At 35.9% G+C, this 14,313-nt stretch overlaps 1 protein-coding gene across 6 annotated transcripts in view; it reads right to left on the reverse strand.

Annotated features, from left to right (window-relative positions):
* CEP83 (centrosomal protein 83) overlaps positions 1-14,313 on the reverse strand; it is a 122,743-nt gene that overhangs the window by 12,166 nt on the left and 96,264 nt on the right. For all 6 annotated transcript variants that reach the window (XR_011994908.1, XM_072724583.1, XM_072724581.1 and 3 more), the window contains 3 exons: positions 10,626-10,701; positions 7,919-8,076; positions 5,496-5,625 (listed from right to left, as the gene is read on the reverse strand). Coding sequence is in view for 5 of the 6 variants with exons in the window: in XM_072724583.1 (XP_072580684.1) it covers positions 5,496-5,625; positions 7,919-8,076; positions 10,626-10,701 (364 nt within the window). In the remaining variant the exon portion in view is untranslated. The remainder of the gene's footprint in view (positions 1-5,495; positions 5,626-7,918; positions 8,077-10,625; positions 10,702-14,313) is intronic.

Genomic DNA, 14,313 nt, shown 5'->3' on the forward strand with positions numbered 1-14,313 from the left:
CCTGAAAAATATTTTTTTACTGTCACCCACACACTGCAATGTAAGCTCCTCAGCACAGTTTTTATTTCTGTATCCCAGTGAACAAAACTGGTACATAAGTAGGTACTCAATAAATCTGTTGAGTAAATTGGCTAAATGAATACAGAGCAACCGTCTAGTGGATAGAGCCTGAGTGAGCTAGGATGTTAGCAACAGGAATAAAAAGAAATGAGGGGAGGGGGAAAAATGCAAGACACATTACAAAGAAAGAATTCATGGGCCCGAGTGACTGTAAAGGATTGAACAGTGTCTCCCAAATATTCATGTCCTCTGAGAACCTCAGAACATGACTATGATATAAAAAAAATTTATTTGGTCTTTGTCCTGGGTTTCTAACACAGAGATCCTACAATCCTTGGAATTTCCAGAGTGACAGGAGTGTTTTTTGTAATTCACAACCAGCCCTTTTCAATTACCCCTGAGTTTATGCTAATAAGGTAACTTAAGGTTAGGCCCCTAAATAGCTGTCAAGATGGGGATGGCCACCAGAAAGACCAAGAGAGAGGGAATTTTCAGTAGCATTCCCCAACTCTCGACTCCTCAAAAGGAAGGGGGATTGGAGATCAATCTCTATAAAAACTCTTCAACAAAGAAACCTACACAGTTGCCAGGTTAGTGAGCACACTGATTTGCTAGGAGGATGGCACACTCAGAGAGCACATGGAAACGCCATGCTTGCCCTCAATCCTTCGCTCTATGCATCTCTTCCATTTGGCTGTTCCTGAGTTGTAACCTTTGTAATAAACCAGTAAATGTAAGTAATTTGTTTTCTTGGGTTCTGTGAGTAGTCTAGCAAAGTATCAGACTGGAAAAAAAGTCATGAGAACCTCCAATTTATAGCCAGTTGGTCAGAAGTACAGTGGCCTCGGACCTGGCATCTGACACAGAGGCAGTCTCCTGAGACCGAACCCTTTACCTTGTGGAATGTGATGTAGTATCAAAATTTAACTAAATGGTTGGATAATCTAGTCCAGAGAATTAGAAAACTAGTTGCTGGTAAAAGACTCTAGAGTGACCTTCTCCAGAAAAAGAGTCTTTACAGATAAATCAAGTTAAAATGAGGTTACATTATATTAGGGTAGCCCCTAAATCCAGTATGACTGGTGTACTTATAAAAAGAGGGAAATCTGGACACAGAGACAAGATGCAAAAGGAGAACACCAAATAAAGACAAAGAGACAGAATAAAATAATATGCCTACCAGCCAAGGGACACCAAGGAGTGCTAGCAACCACCAGAAGCTAGGAGAGAAGTGTGGAACAGATCCAGCCTTTGGAGGGAGCACGGCCCTACAGGCATTTGATTTTGGACTTCTGACCTCCAGGACTATGAAACAATATCTTTCTGATGTTTTAAGCCACATAGTTTGCAGTAATTTGTTGTAGCAGCTCTTAGAAACCAATACAGTGACTAGATCTGGGGGAAGGGAACCCTCAGGATGAATCAAAGGTTTGAAGCCTAAGTGATAGGAAGAATGATATTCTACTAAAAGAAATGAGAATTCAGAGGGTAAACTGGCTATAAGGAATGATTTTAATTTTGATTTCAGTGGTCCAATACAATCACAGGATTGTCAAGTGGGTACCTCGGTGTTAAAAATACTATTACAATACAAAGGGACAACAGAAAAATCGAAAGAACACTAATAGAAGAATCAAATCTGGGATTCCCCTTTTACCACCTTCTAGCCAGATTCAGTGAACTCTTTTCAGTAATGATGCTAAACGACCACTTATCTTTGATACCATTCTTTTCCTGTGGCTTCTACAACACCATACTATAGCTCTTACCCCTATGACCTCTATTGACGGGGGGTGAAGTGGCACCTACATCAGCCAGGACCCAGTTAGGAAATCAGACACCACATAAAGTATTTCACCAGGACCCAGTTAGGAAATCAGACACCACATAAAGTATTTCACATTTCACTCTACTAAATCTAGTTCCTCTAAGTCCATTTAATTCTTTGATTCTTCTAAGTCCTTTTATTCTTCAAACACTTGCAAAATCTCAAGTGTCTAATTCTTTATCCTAATCTGAAGTACTAATCTCTATGCTTTACATTCCATTATTTCTAGTTATTTGCACAGTACCCTCACTTAAGAGACTAAGACATGAGTACAAGGAAGAACTGCCATCAGTTCAGATCTGACACGTGTTTAGTGGAATATATCTTCTCTTTCTACTCCTCACCTGACAGGTGTTCTTCACTCCATCATGACAACTCCATTTATATCCTTTCATAACTAAAACACTTCATATTTTTCTCTTATTTAGCACCATATTCTATAACTTTTTTCCTTCAAAATAATTTTAAAGAGTCACTTTTCCCCTTCACTCCCATTTCACAAGCCTAAATTCCAGACTTCTTACCTCATTTTATTAAAATAGCTTCCTAATCGGTCTTCAGGCTTTCTTCTCCCTGACACTGGTCTCAAACTTTAGCGTCCATACAGATCACCCGAGAGTGACCATTAGTATTCTTCATATAGTACATGTTATCTTATTTCTCCAACTAGATTATATGGTCATCAAAAGCAGGAATTAATCATGGCTTCTATTTTCCTTATGTGTATAATATAATGATAGGCCACACAACATATTCAACAGATATTTTACAACTTCAAGACTACAATTCATTTTTCCCCAAAAACACTCATAACAGTAATCTAGCCAAGAATAATTTCAGAGAAATATACCTTAAAATAAAAATAACAAGTTGTCATCTCAAGTGCCTCAAAAGGAAAAGTACAACTTATTCAGCTCAAACCAAGAGATCTCTCTTCATACTCACACATCAACAATGTATAAGAGAAAAACATACAGGGAAGCCAACAATCACAGAAAGGCATTTCAACTCAAGATACCTGGTCAAGTTTTTCCAAACAAATCAACACATCAAAATATCATTACATAAAGACTTTACCTAGAAACACTTATCAGAAATGACATAAGTTTTGTGCATAGGAGGTTGGAGCTGTAAATAAACAAACTCAGATGGCAGTGAGCCATCTTTTCTATCCTCAGGGGAAAAACAAAGCTGCTACATCCCAGTTATAAGAATCACTCACAGGAAAACAACCCTAAAGGATTTTGATTTCTGCCCTAAAGTTAGTATTCTGTGACTTGTTTTAAATAAGAAAGTTATGATTTTTATTAAAGAACTTAAAAAGTCTATTGCACTCTTAAGATTTATATTTATGTAATCTTACGACCAAAATTTTCATATAGAAGCATTATCTTTAACTTGAATGGGAAAGAGTTTGAATTAAAGAAATTAACTTTCTAGAGGATTATTCTGCCATAAGGAATAAGACTCATACGGTACAATGAAGAGAAAAGCACTTAAGTATCTGGAATCAAAGAAATTGGGAAATTAAAAGAGTAACAGCACAGAAAGAGCACAGGATTTAGAACAGAAAGTGTAAATCTGAGTCATGGCATTAAATCTTACTAGTCAGATAATCTTGGTTACCTACCACTTCAGTTCCCTAACCTGTACAAACTATCTGAATGCCAAAATCCCCCACCCCTAAATTTATATATACTTACAGACTTTTAATAGTATTTCTATGTCACATATATTATCTTCCCACTTTAACTAATGTAAAGTTGTAAGCCTCTAGGGAAGTGTCCCACATGATGATGATAGCCTTGAGTCATAATTATTCATTGAACTGAACAATTTTCTAGGACTTAAAATCATAACTCACAGATCACATTTTTAAAAATGATATGGATATTTCCTATGTTCACATCCATCATTTCTTTGCTATTTCAGTAGCAAAGAAAATTCACCACAGGTCACAATATTGATGAAAGGTTATTTTGCCAGTGTTCTTAGATTATCAGTTCTTCCCTTATTTCTAGTATACCTATGATTAAGTTGGTAATCTCTCTCACCACTGGATGTCACTTTTGCTCCAGAAGAAGTCAACCCAAACTAACCTCAGTGGTAATTAGAATCTATCTGATCTTTAGAATACTAATCTCTAAAACCTTAACATAAATATTTCTCTGTGAAAGATAAAGTCAGCTCTTATAATTTCTAGTGATTTTTGGCTAAAATCTGGCTTCAGATGCTTCTAGGCTTCAAACAGTACAAGGAACCATAAATAAAATTTCTAAGATCATCCCAAGCCACAAAACACTTCACTGAAATCCCATCAATACCCACACAACACTCAGTACTTATATGGACAGAAAGAAAACGAAATGATACATACAGGGGAAAAAAAGTTTACATTTGAGTATAAAATACTGAGATTCCTATATAATAAATGCTGTTTTCTAATCTCAATGTTATACTACTTCCAGCATTATGGGAAGAGAAAAGCAATATTCAGAAATCAAAAAAGTGGAGAAACAATGACTTGTAGACTTCTCATATTGTCACTCCAACTCTCAGGACACATTTGGTAGTTATGTCCAATAACCATAAATAGGTGACTAGGAACAGAGTCTTTGGTTTCCAAAATCAGAATACCTAAATGATATAGAGTTCTCTTCTCTTATGAAAATATGAAGGGCTAACCTTTCCAATAAACACTAAGAGAAACAAGAAACACTAAGAGACTGGTGTGCCTATGCCTAAGAAGTACCTTCCTCTCATCTCAGACCCTCTCGCCTCCCTAAAACAAATGCCCTTACTAATGGAACTTATCAAATGGGAGCATATTAAACCATTTATGGGATTTTTTAATGCCATCCGCCCAACCTCCATCTCCACACACATGCACCAAATCTTGTTGAAAATAAGTGCTGAATCACTGCACCATGAGTCATGGTTATGGATGGGACCATGCTACATTCCTTGGGTTTGTGCAGTAGAAACAAAGTTGCAAACCACTGACCTAGATGAAATCATCTGATTACATTATTTCTATGATGCCCTGAACTATTTCCAAGAAAACAAAGTTTTTAGATTATGGAGTAAATATATGCCTGCAATTGCAAAACTTGGAAAAGATCATAGCTGTGTTAACTATCATGCTGTTTCAGAAGCCAGGAGAAGAAGGCTTAGTTTCTCCTCCTGGGGCAAGGAGACACTTGCTCCTACATTCCTGAGTTGGAAACAAAAAAGTATGTTAAACACAAAAATGATGTTACAAGTTTATTGGTTAAGCACAGTTGAAACAGACCAAATCACCCTGTAATTTAATTGCAGAAATGAGTTAAATAAGACTTACATGGGCTGGTCTAGAAACTTTATCAATGAAAAAATTCTGTGGGAAAATGTATGTCAGCTCTGAAAAACCAACTTGAACATGAAATTTAGAAATAAACCTGTTGAGCAGTTTGCATTTTCCCAATTTATCTCTGCAAGGTTGACAGCAAAATCTCATGTTTAAATATCAAATTAAACATACACTAGAATCTCAGTTTTAATTACATTTTATTCTCCCAGAATAATTATGTTTTACTCTATCGAAATCATTTTAATAAGAATCACTTGCCTTTTTCTGAGCAATTGCAGCTCGCTGTAGTTTTTCTTTAGCTTGATTATACTTTTCTTCTCTGTCAGTGATACGTTCCTGAAGCTTATGCTTTTCTTCCAACCACTGTATCTGTTTCTCTTCCAAAGTCCTGTCAAAAGAATGTATGCAAAACATGGAAGTTAACTCTTAAGATTAAATAAATATTATCCCAAGTATAATCAAGCTCATTACCTGCTTCACTACACTATTAGGTACCCAACTGCGGGAACTCTTGCATGGCCACATATTTACTAATTCTCTCATTACTGAGTACTTCTTATGAACCAAGCACTGTGCTTAGAACCCTGTGTCCTATGCCATTTATTCTTCACAATAACCCCTTGATTTAGGTACTACTATCATCTCCATTTTATAGATAAACAAACTGAGGCCTAGAACGTAGTTAATGAATTTGCTTAAAGACTCACACCTAGGAGGCACGTGGGTGGCTCAGTCAGTTAAGTGTCCACCTTTGGCTCAGGTCATGATCCCCAGAGTCCTGGGATGGAACAGCATCTGGTTCCCTGCTCAGCAGGGAGTGAGCATCTCCCTTTTTCTCTGCCCACTCCCCCCAGCCTGCTCCTGCTCTCTCAAGTGAATAATTATTTAAAAAAAAAAAAAAAAAAGACTGACACTACTTAACAGCAGGATAAACACTTGATAACCAGCTATGAACCATTCTAACCATCAAGCAATAAAAACTGGCTCTAGCAAAAACAAAACAAAACAAAACAAAAAAACAAAAAACAAAAAACAAAAAAACTGGCTCTAGCGAGGGTAATAGATATTAAGGAGGGCTATTGTGATGAGCACTGGGTGTTATACGTATGTGATGAATCACTAAATTCTACTTCTGAAACTAATATTGTATGTTAACTAACTAGAATTTTTTTTAAAAAGCTTGAAACATTAAAAAAACAAAACTGGGTCTAATAAAGCTGGTTAAAAATCAACCCAGGTAAGTCTTAATGCAAGATGTTTTCTGACTAGAGTAAAATTCATATAAACAGTATTTTAAGATAACATACAACTTAATATCTTTAAAGTTCTTCTGCACACCTTCCATAATATTTAGTATCATTACTATAGATAGGCAGTACAAATGAGATTTATAAACCCTAAAATGTCAGATTACACATCTAAGGTCATACAGGCTTTTAAATGTTTTAGCTGGGACCAAAATCATATTTGACTGACACTTCATCGAACTATTTTCTACTATATAATCCTATGAGTAACATTCAGAAACCAATGATCAATTACATAAATTTGCTACCTATACAGTCATTAGAATTCTTAACTGCATTTTAATCAAACACTTGAGACGATTCCAAGATATAAATTTCAATTTTTTTGCAAAATATAAGCAAAATAATTTGGACCCTGTGGAATGTCATAACGCATTATGGAAAATACTTTGCTTACTTTCTTGTAATTCACATGTGTGAAACCATGGAAAGCCTTTAAACACGAAATAATGAGAAACTGAAGGAAAAACGTTTTATGTGGCAAAGTAGCCTTCAGAAAGAGAAAATCCGAAAAATGTTTTGTAGATTCAAACAAAAATAGAATACTAACATATTATAAAGACATACCATATACAAAATAGTTTTCTATCATATCTAAACAAAATTTTCAGAGAATGTAAGATCTTGAACATCACCTAAATCATCTCCTTGCCAGTTTACTATACACGGTCTACTACTAACAAATTTCAAGACCAAAAACTAAACAAATAAACGAACTTCTCAAAGGAATAATCCAAGAGATTATAGTTCTAATTTTAGGAAGTTTTTCAAGTCACAAAAAATTTTTTTCTGATTCTCTGGCATTCAGAAGAATAATTAGATATCTGAAGTAAAAAATATATTAATGTATTTGTTTATTCAGTGAATAAAGAAGTGTTTCTCTGAGGATTTTCAGAATACTGTGGTTAGGCAGAATTTTTAAAAGTCTTCTGTCCCAGGGACGCCTGGGTGGTTCAGGGGTTTAACACCGCCTTCGGCCCAGGGCCTGATCCCAGAGACTCAGGAACAGGTCCCACATCAGGCTCCCTGTATGGAGCCTGCATCTCCCTCTGCCTGTGTCTCTGCTTCTCTGTGTGTGTGTGAGTGTGTGTGTGTGTGTGTGTGTGTGCGTGTGTGTCTCATGAATAAATAAAATCTTTAAAAAAAATTTTTTTAAAGTCTTCTGTCCTAAATGCCTTAAAAAATTTTTTTCAAGAGTTCATAAAGCTCATTCTCTAGAAAGTACATTACCTAATAACCATTGTACACTGTCAAAGGGTATTTTAACCAGGTCCCAAAACATAATCAACATTGGAATCGTCACTAAAAGGACTACATATAATATAGCAGAAAGAAGAAATAGTTTGTACATAAAAAAGAGCAAACTCTCTCTACCTTTCAACTTCTAGCTGTGCTTTTTCAGCTTGGCTTCTGAAATTTCGGCATTCTTGTTTTAACCTCTCCACCATTTCCTTCAGTATTTGGTTCGAATTCAGCAACTCATTCTCTGACTGTGCAAGTGAAGTCACTTGGATCTGCAAACTACTGATTTGCTTAAAAGAAAAGAAAGAAGAGAAACATGAAGGCCACGTATGTAATAGTGTGTGAGAGAGGCAGAGGACAGTAAACACCTTCCTTTACAAATGCCCGGCCCAAATGAAGTGTCCTTGAGGACGCTCTGAAATTAAATAATAAATAGCCAATAGCATCAGGATCCAGTAGTATAGGATAATTTCTTAATGTGACCAGAGACAATCAAGATTCCTTAGTCTGCCACTAAGTCCTCTCCCCTCTTATTCCCCAAATAAGCAGGTACTAGGAGTGGAGAAAGGGGTTAAAAGAAGGAAAGTAGAGGAAAAAGGAGAATCCAACCATTAGAGAGATTCTCCATGGGACTTCCTCTAGCCTCCTAGGAAAAAACAGGTTTTAAAAGCACATCAGCTGGGAGAGCTGCTACAGAAATCTGTTCTTCCACTCCCATGTGCCCTATGATCAGCAACCCTTCCATGAGTTCTTTCTAAATCACTGGGAGTCATAAATACAGAAAGGATTGTTCAGACATTGTTTTTAAGTGGTTTCTAAGCATTCCACCACACATCCAGTGTTGGGCAGAAGGAAGGTATTCTAAGAAACTTGATTAATGGCAAGGATTCCTTGCCCTCTAAAGGCATTTATCAAACCAGAAATGTCACTCAGGTTTTTCTTTCCATCTTAATGTACTTTTATCTGGGAGTACTTTTTCTCATGAAAAGTAGCTAATTATCTAGTTACAAATTAACAGGCTTTTAAGTTACATCCAAATGATTTTCATTTGGAACACAGTTATACCTATTTCCTCCATAAGCTATTTTACCAATTAATTAACAAATACTCGGTTTTTTTCCACCTTCTCCTACCTCTTAAGCCTTTCTCTGAGAGAAGTTGGAAGCAGAGAATCAAGAGACTCTGGATCAAAAGAACCCATTATGAGACTCAAGAGCTGAAAGAAACCAGATTCTTTACACAATAAGTTAAATAAATGCAAAATAATCACAGCACTTCCTGGAGGTAGCAAAGCCAAGTAAGATAGGACTGTATATGTTCAAAGAGCAATTGTCAGAATAAAGTAAAATGATATGTCTCAGATTTATACTCTAGAACAAATTTCCCCATGAAAAACTATTCATCTTTATTTTTAACTGGAGTTGTAAATATTAAATCTGTATTACAGCTGACTGAACAAGCAACTTTCAAAGAGCATAATACCGCTTGTTATCTAATAAATGACAGAAAGCCCAATACCAATGGTACTACATAATTTCTCTCAGGGACGCCTGGGTGGCTCAGTGGTTGAGCGTCTGCCTTCAGCTCAGGTCATGATCCCAAGGATCCTGGGGAGACTGCTTCTCCCTTTGCCTATGTCTCTGCCCCCTCCCCTCTCTCTCTCTTTGCGTTTCTCCTGAATAAATAAATAAAATCTTAAAAAAAAATAATTTCTTTCAAGAGTATCAGGCATTATGTCCTCCTAGTCAAGACTTAGAAACCACAACTGCTTATGCAGAGCAATGCCAGCTAGCTTGCAAGCATAAATCCTAAAAATGGAATCTTCACTACTTCATAACTTTAAAAAGAAAATAGAATCCAGGAAAGAACACTCTTCCATGTTTTGCCCATATACATTTTTCTTTAACCCAAATAACTTTAATTAAAATATAAATTTCCTTCCTTAAATATAGCTTTTAGATTTCACATTTAACAGGGATATAATAAGATGCAGCTCATGGAATAAGAAATAAAAAGTTACAAGTCAATCCCACAGGAAACTTAAAACTTAGATTTTATTTCTAATCAATTTTTAAAATCAGAATATTAAAATATTGTTCTTTACAATTTTAAAAAATTCACTCTGGGACAGAGCATATAAAAACATTAAGAAAAAACAGTGCTTAAGAAAAGCAGCTTACTAACTAGAGCTTTAGGAGGTTTAAACATATTTTATCTTTATCAACTTCATCAATACATATCAGTTGTAATGATTATATTTTCAGAATACCAGTACATGAAATAGATTCAACACACACACATAAGCAACCTAAGTGTCCATCCACAGATTAATTGATAAAAAACATGTCATACACACACACACACACACACACACACACACACACTGGAATATTACTAGCCATAAAAAAGAATAAAACCTTGCCATTTGCAATAACATAGATGTACCTATGGGGTAAAATGCTAAGTGAAATAAGTCACACAAATACCATAGGATTTCGCTCATATGTGGAATTTAAGAAACAAAACAAAGAAAAAAAGACACAAAAAAATCAGACCCTTCAACACAAAGAACAAACTGGTGGTTGCCAGAGGGCAGATGGGTGAAACAGATAAAGAGGATTAAGAGTACAGTTACTGTGATGGAAAAAAAATGAATATATACTTAACATGATGAACACTGAATAATGTATAGAATTGTTGAAAGATCATATTGTATACCTCAAACTAATACAACACTGTATGTTAATTATACTTCAATTAAAAAAAACACATACATTCAAAATACAGATTTAAAGAAGCACTTAAAGAAATAAAAGCAAAATGTTTGCTAAAATCATACCTGTTTCAAGTCAGAATTTTCATTTTTTTCTTTCTCTGCATTTTCAATATTCACCATTTGTTGTTGAAGTTTTAACCTAAATATCATACCAACAAAAAACATTATTAAGAAACCATAATTCATATATCTCAATGAATTAGACAATCATTTTAGAGTACCCATATTGACACCAGGCATTGTGCTTGCTAAGTGGCAGATAAAATGATAAAGATTTTGACTTCAGGCAGCTAAGCGTGCTCACAAATAACCAAGATGTAAGAAATTTCTGCTTTGCTATGGAAAAATCTACAAACTACTGGCAAAGGGAAGATGAGAAACCAAGTATGTCTAAGACAAGAGACTGCTTACATGGAGATATAAATTTGATGAGTAGAATTTTGATAAACATAGAGAACAACCTGAACAGATGGCCTTTGGTAGAAGAGTGCACAATGTGTTGTTAAGGCATTAGAAAGTCGTCTAGTGTGGGAGAAGCCATCTTTATCACCATATAATATTTCACAGCTTTCAGACATAGTTATCTCACTTGTTTCCTACCAGATTATGGAGCTTTTCAATGTATCTTTAATGCCTACTTGGACATCTATAGTAAAATAGGTATTTAATTAAGGCTGGTCTTTTCTTTTTAAATTTTATTTATTTGAGAGAGAACAGCAAGAGAGAGAGAGAGTGCACATGCACGAAGGGAGAAGGAGAAGCAGACTCCACGCTGAGCATGCAACCCAACACAGGGCTAGATCCCAGAACCCTTAGATCATGACCTGAGCCAAAGGCAGATGCTTAACTGACTGAGTCACTCAGTTGCCCCAAGGCTGGTCATTTTTTACTGTAGTAATTTCTCACAATAATTCTATGAAAGTAAGCAAAGTCATTTCAATTTTACTGATAAAGAGATTAAGGCTCAGGCCCAAATCATATTAGCTACCAACCAGCCAAATGAAGACAGGACTCAGGTCTTCTAATCCAAGTAAGTGTTCCTCTCCCACTTCAACATGCAGCAATTTTACGGATTTTAAGTTTAAAAATTTTAAGAAAATTATCTAGTATAAGACATAGTGTATTCTATAAAACATATGATGAGCTTTCATCCCTGAGATATTTACACAATGGGTGTCCTTTTCAAAAGGAATGATTTTTTTTTCTAAAGATTTACTTATTTATTCATAGAGACACACACACACACACAGAGAGAGAGAGAGAGAGAGAGAGAGGCAGAGACGCAGGCAGAGGTAGAAGAGAAGCAGGCTCCATGCAGGGAGCCCGATGCGAGACTTGATCCCGGGTCTCTGGGATCATGCCCTGGACTGAAGGCGGTGCTAAACCGCTGAGTCACCTGGGCTGCCCGGGAATGATATATTTTTAAGCAGAACCTTAAAATGTAGAGCACCTCTGGTAACCAAATGACTAATCACATGAAAAAGACTTAAAGCTAACAGGATATACCAATATGTGATAGGATATGCTCTTGACCATTCCCTTTTTAAAATCCTTCAAACACTTATCTGAAATACAAGCCATTTGGCATTTATTATTATAGTTTGGCACTATCAGCATGTCTTATTAACCCAATTAGAACTGCTTATTGGGAAGACAATGCTTTAGGGCTACGCTTTAAACACTAATAAGTGTTCAATAAATATTTGTAGATGAACTGAATGAACCAACCTAAATCCTGGGTTAGACATTTAAATCTGAAAATCTGGGCAATATGACATGGATGAAACCATTAAGACCCAATGCTTCCGGAGATATTTACATATGAATGCCAGAAACAATAGATCTGAAGGAAAAGGGTCAGTTTTGCTCTTACTTCGCTCCTTTAACAGTACTAGTCATACTGTTATAATTCCAGCTACATTAATACTTTGTCAAACTTCCTGTGCATTTCACCCTTAAATGTTTATAGATGTTATTAACTTGGTGCTTTTAGATTATGGAGTTAATAAAGGATTCTGTCTACAAAATCATGACAATAGAAACAGAGGAGAGAATACTGTGGGTCCCAGCTTAGGTCCAGAGCTAGAAAGTTAGGCCCCAAGTAAATCTTAGCTCTGGCCAGGACTTTGGATATACTTGGTAAGTCAGTAAGAAACAAGATCCTGTTAAGAAAACAATGTGGCCTCAATTCTTTCTAAATAAATGATGTAGGTAAGAAAGGAAATAATTCCCTACAAACACTGAAGCAAAAGAAACCAATGATAAAGTGTTTGATTTTCATTAAAATATGAAAGGAGTAAGAACACAATTATGGTAGACTATAAAAGATGACATACAAAGTATTCTTCAGTTCACAAAGCAATGTAGGGTCAGAATCTACAACTAATATGAATTTTTTAAAAAGAAAATTAGTCCATGATATGAGATCATTACAGTTAGGATTGTAAGAGATATGGAATTTAACATAAATAAAAATTAATAGAGCTGAGACACCTGGGTGGCTCAGTGGTTGAGCGTCTGCCTTTGGCTCAGGTCACAACCCGGAGTCCTGGGATTGTATCAGGCTCCCCGCAGGAAGCCTGCTTCTCCCTCTACCTATGTCTCTACCTGTCTCTGTGTCTCTCATGAATAAATAAATAAAATCTAAAAAAAAAAAATTAATAGAGCTGATTAGGATTTAGGAATAAATTCAATGGTCTTAATCTCAGTAACAAAAGAGTTTAGAACAAATTATTTCAAAAAGCAATGCTACACTTAGGAATAAAGTATCTTTTGATGAGAAGGTTTTGAATATTTAAGGTATGTCACAACAAATCAAAACAAAGCAAGTCTTAAAGTAGAACTAAAAAGTACAGAAGAAAGTGGAATTAACTTTCATTAGGATATCAGTAAAGGCAGGGGCGTCTGGGTAGCTCAATTGGTTAAGCCTCCGACTCTCGATTTCAGCTCAAGTCATGATCTCAGGCTTAGGAGACTGAGCCCCATGTAGGGCTCCATGCCATGCATGGAGCCTGCTTAAGATTCTGTCCCTCTCCCCCACTCCTCTCTCTCTCTCTCTCTCTTTCTGTCTCTCTCTCTCTCTATAAAAAGGGGGAGTATTAGTAAAGGCTACCTAAGAGAAATGTAATTTGAGCTAGACCTTGAAGGTAAAGTAAGTGTCTGAGGTAAAGAAATTAGACACAGATAAAGAAAAAGATAATGAAGCAAGACTCTAGAGGAAACAAAAGGGATGGGATTCAGAACTCTTGAGAAGTAAAGGGAGAATGAATATCTTCATTAAAATAGAAAAGGAGGAGAGAATGGATGAGGATATAGAAATTGTCAGTGAGAAGTTGAAAGAATTTACATCCAGGAGCTTTTGCTCAGATACAATTGAGAGCATGTCGAATAATGGACAAATAGATTCCAAGCTGAATGGGAAGCAAGGGAGCCAGGCTAACAGACTAGAAGAAGAAAAAAAGTATAAGAACTAGTATCAATACCAATTTGAGTATCAAGTTTCAGTGTCTTCAGTGAAACTGAAGTGGATAAGAGAAAAAAAAATATGTCTTTGAAGTGATCAATTCTAAGGGATGACAAAGTCCAAGATATGGCTAAGTGGAGGGGCTGCTAAAGTAGAATGAAGAGAAATAATACCGAGAGAGGATAAACTGTAAGGCTAAGGTGTTAGATGGGTCAACAATATGAATGGTGTAGTCACAAAGAACAATGACAAAGGATAGAAAATAAAAACAAATTGAGCCAGAAGTTA

This window comes from Vulpes vulpes, chromosome 10, assembly GCF_048418805.1.
Source record: "Vulpes vulpes isolate BD-2025 chromosome 10, VulVul3, whole genome shotgun sequence".
In the NCBI taxonomy this organism is placed as follows: Eukaryota; Metazoa; Chordata; class Mammalia; order Carnivora; family Canidae; genus Vulpes; species Vulpes vulpes.